Source organism: Crassostrea angulata, chromosome 3 (assembly GCF_025612915.1).
Source record: "Crassostrea angulata isolate pt1a10 chromosome 3, ASM2561291v2, whole genome shotgun sequence".
Lineage (NCBI taxonomy): Eukaryota > Metazoa > Mollusca > Bivalvia > Ostreida > Ostreidae > Magallana > Magallana angulata.
Window position 1 is genome coordinate 21,775,148 of NC_069113.1, and position 16,097 is coordinate 21,791,244.

At 30.6% G+C, this 16,097-nt stretch overlaps 1 protein-coding gene across 1 annotated transcript in view; it reads left to right on the forward strand.

The window, feature by feature from the left end:
• Positions 1 to 16,097, forward strand: part of LOC128175830 (uncharacterized) — a 49,696-nt gene that overhangs the window by 20,892 nt on the left and 12,707 nt on the right. The window contains exons 15-31 of the mRNA XM_052841674.1: positions 912 to 953; positions 2,643 to 2,687; positions 3,192 to 3,236; positions 3,343 to 3,387; positions 4,931 to 4,975; positions 5,596 to 5,972; positions 8,087 to 10,551; positions 10,711 to 10,869; positions 11,003 to 11,166; positions 11,424 to 11,609; positions 12,477 to 12,608; positions 12,736 to 12,860; positions 12,963 to 13,136; positions 13,376 to 13,468; positions 13,888 to 14,040; positions 14,133 to 14,250; positions 15,571 to 15,818. Coding sequence (XP_052697634.1) covers positions 912 to 953; positions 2,643 to 2,687; positions 3,192 to 3,236; positions 3,343 to 3,387; positions 4,931 to 4,975; positions 5,596 to 5,972; positions 8,087 to 10,551; positions 10,711 to 10,869; positions 11,003 to 11,166; positions 11,424 to 11,609; positions 12,477 to 12,608; positions 12,736 to 12,860; positions 12,963 to 13,136; positions 13,376 to 13,468; positions 13,888 to 14,040; positions 14,133 to 14,250; positions 15,571 to 15,818 — 4,616 coding nt within the window. The remainder of the gene's footprint in view (positions 1 to 911; positions 954 to 2,642; positions 2,688 to 3,191; positions 3,237 to 3,342; positions 3,388 to 4,930; positions 4,976 to 5,595; positions 5,973 to 8,086; positions 10,552 to 10,710; positions 10,870 to 11,002; positions 11,167 to 11,423; positions 11,610 to 12,476; positions 12,609 to 12,735; positions 12,861 to 12,962; positions 13,137 to 13,375; positions 13,469 to 13,887; positions 14,041 to 14,132; positions 14,251 to 15,570; positions 15,819 to 16,097) is intronic.

A 16,097-nucleotide genomic window follows, 5' to 3' on the forward strand; every position in this document is an offset into this window, starting at 1 on the left:
TTTTGTTATTAATTTAAAGCATTTTGAAGTAGAAAAAGATTTACCAAGAGAATTTTTTTTAAAACATTATTAACTAAGCAGTAATTAATAAATGAAGATTGCATTATGGTTTATGGGGACAAGCACATTTTTAAAAATGAAAATAAATAAATAATAGGAATATTAATAAATGCCTGGGTGGAAAGGTCTTTTTTGTTCTTAGGAATACAAAAACTATTAAAAATAAATTTTATACCGCATAGAATTTTTTTAAAATTAATTTTTATAGAATTAAAGCAAAGTTGGACAACTCTTCAAAAGGAAAAGGTCATTAATAAGGACAGATTCTACTCTTACATATTGATACTTAAACATGACAATTATGTCCAAATGTATTGAGTATTAACCCCATACACATCTAGTATGCACCCAGATTCATTGAATCTCGGGCTATTATGGATCGGATACCTTAATGGAATTAGACACTTGATTCTCATCTTCATGTCTTTGATTTTGAACCGACAATAAATATTCGTGTCCGTTACGTAAGAAGCAACCAGGACTAAGAATTTTGAATCCATATATTTAGTATTCTTAAACATAATTTAATGGATTGATATCTAATTTGTGACTAAAAATTTTATTTAAAAAAATCTTGAAAACATTTTATAATACATATTTTTATTATAACTCGAATGTTATAATCTTGATTTCCTTACTTGTTGTTACTAATTTGGTATTCATGTAATTATTAGATGTTTAATTTTTATCTATGAAAATAATATGGTTTACGAGTTTAAATATTTTAACGTAAAAATACTAATGTATACATTACACCTTTTTTTCTTGAAGAAATTTATTTAAACACATGTATTGCACAAAATTGATAAAGAATGCAGACATAAGTTATTTTTTTGTTTTTCTTTTTTAAGGTGAAACTTCTGAAGGCCCGACAGATGGCGACGTCACAACAGGTACATTTAATTTAACAAGTGTCGTCTCTTACAAATTAAAAACTATTATTGTTAATGGTATTAGGCAGTTGGTTCTTTTGCTCGTGTCTCTGATATTGAACTTAAAATAATCGCTCTGTCTTCTACTTAAGAAGCCATTATGACGAAGACTTTTGAATAAATATAGTTAAATTCTTCAACACATTTTAAGGGTGTAATATTAATAAAACAATTTGGGAGAATTGAAATATTTTGGAATATTCTTTAATTTTTTTTTTAGAATGTTGTAGGCAAAACCGTATTCATGTAACGCTTATAGATACCAACTTTAACTTGACCTCTGAAAATAATATTGTTAACAAATAAAAAATCAATATTTTCGTAAAACGATTAATATATATACAGTCAAGTATTTAACTTTTTTGTCTTGAAAAAAAATTTATAACCACATTTATCCTGGAACTACCCCTTGTATTGACCGAATAAAGGTAATTCAATAAACCAGAGCTATACTTGGTCAATACCCAAATATAGCCTCGTGTATGTAACCGACGTTAAAATGCATTGTGACGTCATCTTTCTTGCTTCGTCTACGCCATGGCGTCATGGTTTCAACTGCATATATGCTATGTAGCGTTTGTTGAATAAAGCTCGTGCGAGGTGCAAAATGTGATATTTGAGGATAAACGAAATAACTAATAACTGTCTTGAAGCTTTATTTGGGCACGGGTTGAAAAGTTTTCTTACCCTTACTCAAATAAAGTCATGTATTATGATATGTATTACCAAAAATTTTATGGAAAAACGAAAATTTGATTAATCCTTTTTTTAAAATTAAAGATGAAATTTTCACAGAAGGCCTAATAGATGGCGACGTCAGAACAGGTACATTTAAGGTGTAATGGGACACCTCCACATTCTGACGTACTATGTATCGAAATAAAAGCAAGCGTTATTTCATAAATTGTATCTTTCCAAATGCTGTCACCTCAAGGCGTGGCGCAGTGGGTATGAGGTTTCTCTCATCTGTATGTCACTATTTCGAATCTTGCTAAGGATTTTAAAATTTTTACCTTTCCACATTTTTAAAACGTATCTTTTGGATAAATATTATGGAATTTAAAAATTCTAAACCAATGAAAGTATTTCAGATATAATGTACTTTAATCCACTAATATTGACATAAGTTCTATACCACCTTAATACAATTAGTGTTTCCCTAACAAACCAAAATGATATGCTGTTAATGGTTTTAGGCACTTAGTTCTCTTATTCATGTCTCTGATTGTGAATCTACAATCAAATCGTTTCGTTACGTACTGAGCAACCAGGACTAGGAATTTTATATTCTTTAACATAATTTAATGGTGTGATATTATTTTTAAAATGTGTGACTTAAAATCCAATGTAAGGGATACTGAAAATCTTTTATAACAGAAGTGACATAACAGATCGAAAGTTAAAACACTCGATTTTCTTACTTTTTTACTTGTTGATGCTGAATCGGTATTCATGTAACCCTATAAGATATATATTTTTGATCTCTAAAAAGATGGCTTACTATCGAGTTCACATAATTTTAAATGAAAAAGACAAATATTTACATCTCGCATTTGTCTTGAAGAAATTTGATAAACACATCAATACCGATATCTCTCAAGTCATGAAAAATGTTGATATAATTTATCCTTAATTGTTTTTACACTGAAGGTGAAACTTACACAGAAAGCCCAACATATGGCGACGTCACAACAGGTATAGTTAATTAAACAAGTGTCATCCTTTACAAATCAAAAACTATTATGGTATTAGGCAATTCGTTCTGTATTCGTGTCTCTAATTTTGAACTCACAATAAACGTACTTGCCCGCTACCTAAGAACCCATTAGGACTACGACTTATGAATAAATAAAGTAAAAATTTCAACACACATTAAAGGCGTGATATTATTTGAATTGAGACACCAAATATGCGAAATAAGTGAAATATCTTGAATTTCTTTAAGCAAAGATTTTTATTCGAAATTGAAAGATAAAAAAATTGATATTCATACTTGTTTTAAATGTGTATTCATATAACACTATCAGATGTCAACCTTGACTTGAGTTCTAAAAATATCGTGATTAACGAAAACAAATAATTTTATGTAAAAAAGTATTAATGTATGTATTTCACTTTTTTGTCTTTAAAAAAATCATAAGCATAACTTTAAACCAAAATTTATGATGAATGTGGATTTAATTTTTTTTTAAAATAAAGATGAAACTTTCACAGAAAACCCAACAGATGGAAACGTCACAACAGGTACACTTAATTTACAAGTGTCGTTCATAACAAATCAAAAACTATAACTGTTATTGGCATAATACATGTATTACCCAAAATATCCTTTTTTGTTTTTTAATTTAAGGTGAAACATCTACAGAAAGCCCAACCAATAGTGACGTCACAACAGGTACAGTTAATTTAACAAGTGCAGTCCATAACAAATAAAAAACTATAGTTTTTAATTGTATTTATAATTTCGTTCTCAATTCTTGTCTCTGATTTTGAATTCTCCGCTATCTTAGAAGCCATAAGGGCTAAGAATTTCGGATAAATAAAGTTAAAATGCTTCAACACAATTTTACGGCGTGATATTATCTAATTTTGGAAACCCAATCCTAAGTGGAATGTCGGACATTTTTTAAGCAAATATTTTTATAAGTTTATTGATTTTCTTTCTTGCTGTAGCTGAATCCGTATTCATGTAACACTATAAGATACCAAACTTAACTTGAATTCTGAAAATAATTTTGTACACAAGTTAAAATGTGTACGTGAAAAATAATGTATACATTTCATTTTTTATCTAGGAGAAGTTTCATAAACACATGTATTACCCAAACTTTATGAAAAATGAGGATCTGATTATTCCTTTATTGTTTTTAAATTAAAGGTGACACTTTTACTGAAAACCTAACAGATGGCAACGTCAAAACTGGTACATTTAATACAATTAGTGCCTTCCCTAACATCCCACAAAAATGTACTTTTAATTTATTAGGCACGTTGTTCTTTTTTTTATGTCGTTGATTCTTATCGTGAATAAAAATTCTTATTCATTATGTAATGAGCAACCAAGACGAAAAATTTTAAAAACGTATATCTAGAATTCTTCAACAAAATTTCATGGAGTGGTGTTAATTAGTTTGTAACTTTAAATCTAAAGTAAGAGATCTTGAAAACTTTTTATAGCAGATTTAAAGTTTAAACTCTTGATTTTATTTTATAAACTTGTTGCTGCTGAATCGGTATTCATGTAACCCTACAATATATAATTGTTGATTTCTAAGAGTAATATGGTATACGAGTTTTACGTAAAAAGAGATTAATATATACATTTAACAATTTTGCCTCGATGAAATTTGATAAAAACCCGTAAAACCCAAAATTTATGAAAATAAGCATTTGAGTTATTTTTTGTTTGCTTATAAACTGAAGGTGAAGTTTCTACCCAAAGCCCAACAGACTGTGACGTTACAACAGGTACATTTAATTAAACAAGTGCCGTCCCTTACAGCTCAGAAAATATTTATGTTTGTGTCTTTTTTTTTTAACCGATAATAAAAATTCTTGCCCGTTACAGCCTCAGACGCCAAGATGGTTAAGGCTCTTGAATACATATTCAGTATTATTCAACACAATTTAACAGCGTGATATAATTAAATTTGCGACCCCATATTCTAATTGAAATATCTTGAAACTCTTTATAACAGATATTTTTATTACAAATTGAAAGATAAACCTCTCTATTCTTACATTTTATAACTGAATCCGTATTCATCTAACGTAATTAGAGAATAACCTTGACCTCTAAAAATAATAAGAATTGTACGTATAATGTTTAATGTATACAATCCTCAAAGTTTTTCCTTTATGAAATTTGATTATGAAATGAATATCCTTTAATTCATGAAAAATAAAATGGTGTATTTTTTTGTGTTTAAAAATTACAGGTGAAACTTCCACTGCAAGCCCAACAGATGCCGACGTCACGACAGGTACATTTAATTTAACAAATGTTGTCCGTAACAGTTTAGAAAATATTATTGTCAATGGTATCATGCACTTGGATCTATCATTTGTGCTTTGGATTAAGAAGTGACAATAAACGTTCTCTCTAAAACGATAGAGCAATTTTGTTAGTGGAAAGATGTTTAAATTTTTTATATTTTATTTTCTAAATTGAGAGTAAAAGACTTTGTAATCATTTCCATCCAGAATTGATTTATTATTGAAGCTCAAGTAAAATTGTTTATTTGGTTAACAATTTACACTGTATATACTTTTAAATGTAAACATATTTTACAAGTTAAAGTTCATACTTTATTTTGAGAAAATCGTAATTTTTGCCATTTCCAATAATATTTTCTCTCCGTTATTATATCCGTTATAAACGTTTCCATTTTCTGGCTAGGCAATATAAGGTATTGATTTAAATTTTCTGTGTGTAGCACATCGATGAAATCAACAAAGAACGTTTCTTTATTTAGTTTGATTCAAACAGACCCTAATGCTATAGAAACGATTTATCATTTTGCTTCTAATGAATATATGTACGTATTTGGGTTTTATTAATCAGCTAAGTATTTCATAAATGATGTATGTTGCATGTTTTCAGGCTATATTAATTCGTTTTTTATAACGAAGGAAGAAAATAAGCATATCAAACTGGTTAACAAGTCTGACGTCTCAGTCAATCTGACACTAGAAATACTTGGAAAAATTGGAAACGAATCGACATCCTTTGACATTTTGCTTAGAAACACCAACCCCAACAATGCATCGGCGACATTGTTTCAAAAACAATACATCGTTGAAGAAAAAGACATGTCAAAAGATGGTGTGATAACTGTACAGTTTCCTATCAAAGGAGACTATTTTGCAGTCTTTGGATTCTACAAAGTTTTCTTAGAAGCGGGCTTGCAAAACTCAAGCTCATTCAATGAATCGATACCTTTGTTTATATCTTATGACGAGGAAATTGGCCAGGTTTATGTAAGTATTTCTTTTTATATTTTATTATAGTATTTTTAATTCAATTTATATTTGTTTTTTTTTTTTGTTTTTAAGAATGCTAAAGATTATTTAAATCAGTTCTAAGATAAAAATTTCGTTTTGTAATTAGATTTCTTAAGCTTATACATGTAGTTCAAGTTATGGTGAACCTTTCTGATCTCCGTTTTTTCAAGCGTGTGTCTGTTTATCATTTGTCTGTAAACTGTTGACTTTTCCAACATCTTAAAAATCACTTGACTACATGATATACTGCTATACATGTATTACATTTAAGATTTTAAAAAACAATTTTTCGTTTATACGCTCTCTTGAACTTAAATGTCTAGTCATTCGAGATCTTTTCTGACCTCAATTTTCAAGCGTCTGTCTATTGTCTATAAACTGATTACATGTGAACATTTCTCAAAAATCGCCCGGTCAAATGATATACCGGTATATTATATATAAGATTAATCAAATTATTGCACAGGTTTTTAAATAAACAAGAGAAGGGACTTCTTAACCTTCAAAGCTTATCATAAAGAAAAAAAAAGTAAAAAAGGACCTTTTATATAGAAGAAAATTAATGCTATGATTTCTGAAATATATGTATAACAAAACTTGACATGAAGCAAAACCATTACGTTAGATTTGTTAGGTTTGAAGAATGTTACGTAAAAAGAATGGAATAAAACTTATTGATATCAAAATAGAAAAAAAAATCGTTCTTGACGGTTTTTGCAATTGCTTGTAATGTTAGGTTTTTTAAAGCATTAAAAGTTTATTTTTGGATGTGGTCGGTCTGATTGCACCCCAAGGCTGTGCAGACAAACTGCATCCTCTGTGTTAATATTGATAATTTACCTGTATAAAGTGTGTATGTATCGCCGCTTTAAAACCATTATATACGCATTTAGTCAGAGATTTGAAACGTACATGGAACAACCATATTGCCATGCAATTTAGTTCGCTTGCACGACTATAAATATTGTGTCAGAAACGTTGTCGACAAAAATAATTCTTATTACAAAGGATGGGATAATGGTAATTTTAAAATGAACTTTGGTGTATTTAATGTGAAAATGACCAAATTTGAAATTATTACATATAATTGTAATTTTATCAACTTCCAAATAGAATAGGGCCAATTAAATTCTATACTACTACTACTACTACTAATTATCAATGTGTCACATATTTATATATTTGTAAGGGACCAAATTATTATAACGGTACACTTCATCTCGTTTCCCTAAATTAATAATTTTATTTGAATAATTAATGTTTCTTACAATGATTGGGTTTGATAAAAATTCTTCGTTTCTTAAGTATGAATAAAATCAAAGTTATCTGAATTGTATAAAATATTAGGTCATACTTTTTAAAAGACTGTTTTACCTTGAGCGACAATGGCTTCAATTAGGTTTGAAAGTTTTTGTTGCCAGATCTGTACCAATGTGGATTCTTGAATTGACCAATAGACATAAAGTGTGAATTGTGATCTGATAACAATAATATATAGCAGTATATCATGTAGTCAAGAAGTGGCTTTTTTGGAAAAGTCAACAGTTTACAGACAACCTGTTGCGATATGGAATGATATTGATCATGATTCTGTTCACGATTGAGAAAGAAGATATCACGATTCAAGTTACGATTGAACCTTGACGCACGCACGCTCGCACACCCACCCACCCACACACACACACACACACACACACATATATATATATAATTAGCCCGACTGACAATATTAAAACATCGGATCTGAACGCGGTCGAGCTTTGTGTTTATACCCGGATCAACACAAAAAGGGAGGGAAAATGCAACACGTTCCGCTTAATAACGATGCAATGCGATCTGCTACGATGATTACTTATGATTACGATTGAAAATCAATCGTGTTGATTGTAGAAAAGTTTGCTAGTAAAGTGATTGCAGCGTCAAACCACAAGATCTAGTAGATTTGATACGATTGATAGAATTAATCCAATTACAAAAAAATTATTTATATGTTACCCCTTCTTCCCCCTTTTTAGAAATGAAAGATTATACCCCTGAGAAAATTCATTTACTTTAAAACATAAAAATCGATTTTCATTCATTTCTAATAGATCAATGGTCCACAACATATAAGGATCGGGAGTTTTGCAAACTTTACAGCAAATGTTGTTCAAGGACACAGTGTAGGCCTCACTTGGAATTGGGTCATAGATGATATCCATATCAACAAAACCATACAAACAAAAAACATAACTTCACAGAGCACACAGCTATTTAACATTTCGAAAGCAGGCAAAATTGAAATATTTGTCACTGTTAAAAATGGGATTTCAAGCTCCTCAAATTCATGCAGTATTTTATCATTATACCCAATAAACGGATTTGAACTATATTCAAGAAAAAATGTGTATAGCACAACGGAAGATGCATTGTTTGGAATTAATAACACTACAACAAATTATCCTGTAGGATTGGTAAATGTTTATTTCCCCTTGTTTCTTATGAATGCTCTTAGCATTCACGATTCAAATGTAAGCAAGTTTGAATTCACACATAAATTTGAAAAACAAGGTAAATATGAAGTGTTGATAGAATTAAGATCAGAGATTGATGCTACAAACATATCGATGCCTATTGACATTTGGGATAAATTGGCTGATCTGCAAATTAAGCCTTCCAAGATGTATGCAAGCGTTGGAGAAAAAATAAGTATTGATTTGGAAAACCCCCCGCCGTCAAATTTTCATTATAACCTATCGCTTGGAGATGGAAGCGAAGAAAACAAGATTTCAGGAACCCTAAATAAATCCTTCATATGGTCTAAGCATGAACAAATCTACAATGAATCTGGATTGTACATAATCACCATCTTTGCTTGGAATGGAAAATATGAGAAAAAACATTCTGTGACAGTTTCTATACAATATCCAATAGAACGTTTAAGCATCACCCCTGACACATATAATGTTCCTCTTCCCGATGGACTTGTCGATTTCGACATCAGACATGAAGGACAACAACTTCCAACTAATGTATCTTGTACGGTTCATTACGGGGACAGAATCGAATTGGAAACGAAAAATAACGTTTTCAAAAATACGAAAGTTTATTCGTTTAGACTTCAATTTTCAAACCATGGTCAATACAAACTTAATGTGTCTTGTAAAAATGATGTAAGTTCTTTTCATTTGGAGCCACATGTGAATGTCACAAAAATCAACACGAGTGACATTTCACTCGTCTACCAGAATCCCTCACCAATGAACATGTCAAGAAATGCAGCTTTTCCATATAATCCAACCCCAGTGCCTACAAATGTAACATTTAAGATTGTTCTGTTTAACTGTTCAAGATTACCATTTGATATGAATGAAACATGGAAAATTGTCAATTATGGTGAGACGAAATTTAATAACAAAACAGAATTTACTCGGACACTTTCATTTAAAGAAAGGAATACTTTCGATATACATGTAGAGTTTAAGTTGAAAGGCGACATTCGTACTCTAAAGAGAAGCATTACTTTAGGAAAAATGAAATTGAAGTGCAGTAAAACTATGATCAATTTCAAGGAGGAAACATTCAACGTAAACTTAATGGTACTAAATGAATTTGAACCTAACAAAAAAAGAAATGATGTAGGATTTACTTTGCAATCTGATTATGAAGTTCAAATAATTGAAGATAAACCAGCGCAATCATTCAATTTAAGCAAAAACTCACTTCTCAATGAAAAATTTTTTGAATTAAGATATGATAAATATGGCTTTTATATGCCTAAGTTTGCTGGATATGGAAATGATTTTATAGAAGAAATATACTTAGATGGTCCGTTGATTGCCGAATTTAATCTCGAAAACAAGCTCGAACTGCATACAACTGCAGAAAAAAATAATGATACAGTAAATCTTCCTCCCGGAGACATCAACTTTACAATTAGTTCAGATTTCGACGAAACATTGCCGTGGGTAAATTGTAGCCTTACATCTGGAGATGAAGTAAAACGATTCGAATACAACGTTAGTCATAACATCACACGTGACAGCCATATAGTAGTAAACCATACGTATGGCGATCTTGGAAACCAAACAATAAAAGTGACATGCATTAATTTTATATCATCAGTGAGTTTTACGGGAAAAGTAGACGTTATTAATTCTTGCTTTGGAGACGAAGGAATATTTGATCGCAAGTTTTCCATGCCGGAAGTCAGAATGAAGATAACTGATACCAGTGAAGTGTACATAGCAAACAGAATGAGTGTTTTCTGTTATAAAGATGATATCAATTTTGTTTGGAAAAGATGCAAGTCAATACCATTGAGAAAAGGAGTGTGTTTATTTAATGAAGCAAAAACACTGACAGCAAACAATTACAATGTTACATTGAATGTTTCAATTCCGCAATGGAAAACCTACATATTTGAACCAATGTTTATCGAAATAATCCCGTCTGTTCTTGTTGCTTACATATATGGCGGTGATTCAAGAATAGCGTTTGTAAATGACATTATAAACTTCAAGGCGCTGATTTTAAGGAATAATAAAGAAGTCCGTTTAAAATGGGATATAGACAGGTAAAGTAACATGTTCTGTGATTCAAAAATGGAAATGTACTTATCTTTTCAATTAGCAGAGCGTTAATATTTTAGACAAAATTTGATTTCCATACAAATATAGATTCTACAACCTATGGTTTTAGATTGATTTTGTCTTTTGAATATATTGATATATAGGGGCAGTGTACCTGAAACTAACTTTAGGCCAACATTTTCATACAAGTTCAACACCAGTGGTGACTTTAACGTTTCTCTAAGAGTAAATGGAACTGTCACATTTACCCAGAAAGTCAGCGTCTTGAACAGGACTGTCAACTATACTGTCACACATTTGAAGTACGATGAACATTAAGTTGAAAAAACCAGATTAATTGTTATCATCTTTGTGTATTTCTTGTACATAAACTTGACATAAGCTGAGGTAGACTCATTCAGATACTTTCTTTTTAATGAAAAATTATAATTTCAGATGTGTATTGAATTGTATCATGAACGCCATATCGCCACAAATGAAACTGGCAATTTCAAGTGAATGTACCAATTGTCTAGCTATAGATAATACATCAAACGTAGACTACAAATGGTCAGTGATCGGAGGAAATATTACTGATATAAACTACAAAACTCTAACTGGTACGATATTTGTGATGGAAAAGTGTAATTTTTATCAAATAAAAGAGAGAAAAAAGTGAAAAGGAAATATTACCAATTGGATCCTTTAGATATACCTAAAATTTTCACATCTAATGACAAATTGTACAATATTCAATATTCATTCCTGATTCAAAACTCTTACAAAATATCCCAAGTTTTAATTTAATTTCAGGGAAAATATGTACTTTAATGAATTTGTACGAAATGGTATACAGAATTGAATATTATTTTCATAGGTATATACGGAAAAGACATTTCTCTTAATGGGAATACTTTGATGCCAGACACAAACTACAAGATTGTATTGACTGTTGATATTACTAACAGTAGTATCGAACCATATAATTTAACAATGAATTTCAAAACCAGCTTGGGTGGAAAAGACATTATAAATATTGTGTGCGACGCTACTTTTATACCCGGTAAGAGATTCTATTCTATATTATATTCTATGTTCTATTTTATTAATAATTGGTTTATTAAATATTAAAGCAAAACTATTATTTATACCCCCATTGCAGGCAAAGTTATCTTTACCCAGTACAGCAAAAATAGAGTCTTATTTTTTAACAATTCATCAGATATAGACAAGGAAATATCCAGCCATCTTGTAGGCATATGAACCAAAAATGTAGACAGGTCTTGAACTGACTTGCTTATGTTAAAAAACCCCAACTAAAATTGTTGTTTAAAGTAAAGATAAAAAGCAATGAACATGAGGGTTTATGTGCTGTTTTGTATGCAAATTGCGTTCACAAGTGCAGAACACTGCAGAACAGAAACATACATGAAACAGAAGATTACAAAACTTTACAAAATAAACAAGGAGGTCATTGGTGTCCATTTTACGACCTCTTGTTGGGAAAATGTCTGAACCTTGCACATTTGAATTGTGGATTTACCTCAAAATAGAGTACTTAAAACGAGACATAGAACTCGCATATATTTTTTTTTAGTGTAAACAAGACCCATGCCATGTTTTACAAACGTTTATTCATATTTCCGGTAAAAATAACTCAGAACAAATTAATATGAGAAAAACACTTCTAATTGTCAAGTTGTTTTGCATATAATAGTAGACGTGTAAAAAGACAGACATGTGAATCAGATGTTTTGTTTTTAGCAATGCACAGTCTATCAAACCTATTAAAGTACCATATTAAAGCACAGTAACTTATACAATTGGAAAATCAAATATTAATAATTCGAATTCAAATCGTTACTAAGTCCTCTTAAAAAACAGCTAACATGATTTCAGTCTTCTGGTATATGCCATTAATATTTTACAGAAAAGACTGCAGTTAGTGCTATATGCAAAGGATCTTCAAGTATAGTTGTGAGCTATCTTTTTGAAACTATCACAAGAAGATTGAATGCTTATAACGAAACCGAAGACATCGTAAACTATCTATACCGGGGATGTAAGGATTTTATATACTATGATGTAAATTGTCTCTTGAAAGAAAAGACATCAATTCATGTTTCTAAGGTCAATATTTCATTATTGATGTGCACTATTCAATATTTAATATTTTGTTATTATCACAGATGAAGGCTCAATTAGAGAGATACCAATTCATACAGGAGACGACAGATTTCAAAGCAACGTCACATTGCGCATCAGAATATTTAATGAAAACGGAGATTATCGGACATTCAATACGACTTTTCAAGTAAATTTGAAACTAATGTAGTTCAAGTGTGGCAACTACTAAATACTTCTGATACATAAAATGTATATTAATGGAATAAAACTTTCACCCTTTTTTTTAAAGAATGTCACAACCCCTAAGCAATATTTTCCTCTTGGAGAAGATGATGAAAAGAAGCTTGGAAATCTTTTACGGGATTTTAATAAAACCGTCAGCTACATTCGAGCAGGAGGTGATACGATGAGAACTTTCCGATACGTAGGATCAGTAGCATCTATGTTTGCAAGACACAAAAGGGTACATTTCATGTCTTTTTACGTGTATATACTTGAATCATGATTATTTTATTGCATTAATATGTCTCTCAGAAATATTTCTAATGATTTTGTATATATTTTATACATTGATATCACATTCCTTAATAAAAACCAAATTATTGTTCTTATAAAAAAGTTGATAGCTTTTTTATAAGGTATACAAATAGTTACATAATGATTACATGGTCTTCTTTTCACCGAGTTTTACCAAATAACCAGAATGTTACTGTTACAACGGAGGAAGATATCCTCAGAGGAGAAACTGATGTTAAATTTTACGAGGACTCTCCAATAGAAAAGAAATATAAAGAAGTAAGAGTATAAGTACGAAGCAATATTTGAAGTCTATCCTTTAGAGTAAATTCTACGAGTGAATGATTATTTCGCGACTACAAGTAATCAATGCAATTAAGATAGTTACAGAAAACTTGATTTCATTGTTAAATGTCTCATTTAAAAAATCTTTTTTGATAATGCCAAAATTATGAAAACGGTTATTTTTTGTGTGTGTGGATAATATCGAAATAATGAAAATATAAATTCGGGGGTAAAATGTATATAACATATAATCCACATGTATATTTTCCTAAAAATGCAGCAGTATAGTGTCAATAGCGTCATTTTCTATGAAATTGTTGATTGCGTGTTTATATATATATATATATATATATATATATATATATATATATATATATATATATATATATATATATACATGCTGCTTCTTGCAGATAATTTACAAAATGATTGATGTCCTATCTGAGGAAGGAAAAAGCTGTACAGAGACAGACTACAGAAGATTTAGTTTGACTGATATACAACTCATTTTTAGTACAATATATGCTATGGTGAGAGAGCCATGTTATATATCTATAGATATGTTGGTAAGTATTCCACTCTTCCAAGAAGTAATAAGCAACATTAGTATCCGCATTAGAAGTGTTGTGCATTTTTTTTTGATTTTTGAAAATTGTAGGAAAATAAATTAATTGAAATATTGGAAAATGTGACCAAATGTTTTACAATTCGAATGGGTAAAACCATGGAGCCATTACCAAACGACTACATCGAGCTCATTGAAGAAATTATGAAACGTTAGTATGCATACGTTGATTTGAAAAAAGAAAACGAATAAATTCCGAATTTTCAAATGTTTGAAGAGATTGCATTGTTTGCATGTGTTAAAATTTTTGGTACAATTAACTAAAATTTTTGTCGTAACGTTGCAAATACATAGTAGTCGAAATGATTCGCTTTCTATTATTTATAAAAGTTCTTATCCTATATCAATGCTATTCTTTTAAGTCCCCTGAGACGCTCAGACTATTGCTATCGGTCTCCGTCCGTCGTCGTGCGTCATGCGTCGTTACTTCTTTTAACTTCTTATTGAAGACTAAAAGGCCAAATGTTACCATATTTTGTTAAAAGCATGTTTATGATAAGAGGAAATTTAAAATTTATGACCTTACCATCCTCAGGGCAGGACAAACTATGCAAAAAAGATAAATTTTGTAATATCTCATTCTCTACCCCAAACAAATGGAAAACAAATAACAACATACTTATGATGTCAATAAAGCACTCAAAGTTGTGAACTTCATGGACCTGGGTCAGGGCTTCAGGACCTAGAGGGCCAATAATGCTATTTAGTGAAAATGTATTAAATCTTACATAATCTTATTCTCTATTCCCATTTGTATCCATTTATAACAATGGGTCGGGGATTAAGGTGGGGCCAAAATGGGCATAAAGTGAAACTGTATCAAATCATCTTAAAAAAGTTTCTTTACATCCACAGCAGGGAGAGATAAAATGAATGCATAGTTATACTAAACATATCATAAAACCCTCTTCTTAAATTTTAAAATTCATGACAGCTTGATAAGGGATTCAGGCTGTTAAGTGGGCGGACATATATTGCCACTTAGTGTAAATGTATCAAATATTATCATATTTCCCCTGCACTTAAACAGTTGTAAGAGGTAAACTAAATGCATTGTTATTATGTCCATAATGTCCATAATGTCATCTTTTATGATAGATGTTCTATTTTAGGAAATCTTTAATTTCCTGTGCAATGAATACTTGTGTGCGTTATGAATGTTTCCCTTTACCACAGGTTAACAATTTGTGCTTCCATGAGCTATGCTTTAGATAATCCTAGATTCTTTACAATCTTACCCAACGGCACCCTTTATGAGTTGTTGTTTGAGTTGATGCAAACATCAAATAATAAAGGGGAAACATCAGAAGAGTCTTGGATTAGGGTTAAGACTAAAAAAAAAGCTTTAAATTGCAAAAATACAAACTTGAGACTCCATGAGAGGTTCATTTATGAGGTATGGTACTCAGGTGACTGTCAAGTTATGTGGGCCTCTTGTTTTTATATATCACTGCATTTGTTTTATGTGCAGAAATAGTGCGTATTGTAAGTGTCATTATTGATGTGATGCTACCAAGACAACTAAATGACTACAGTGACTTAAGTTTTGAGAGAATACAGGCTGACCTAACGATTAAACAACTTCGCAACGATCAACAAATAAAACTGATACACAGGAACTTAACAAACGAGGAACTTAGCGAAATCAAGAGAAAAAGTGTGCTCCTTTTGAACTTACATGAGCATGAAAAGTCAATTCAAGACAAACAAAAAGAAATAGTAAGTAGATATCTAAGACAGAGGTAGCTGTGGTAGTACTAAATTCAAGGTACACCGCCCAGTATTGGGGGACTAAATTGCAAAATTGGTCTGCATAAAAAAGGATGAACTTTTAAAAAGCGTTTGATTTTGCTGGGCAAAATTGCACGCAATAGCTCAGTTCAAAAAAGAAAAAAAAAGGATAGTTCTTAAAATCATGAAAATTCTAATCCTTCAGTTCCTTAGCAGTTCAGTGGTTTCTTTATTTTCACTTCCATTTATTACATGCTCCCAATCCCA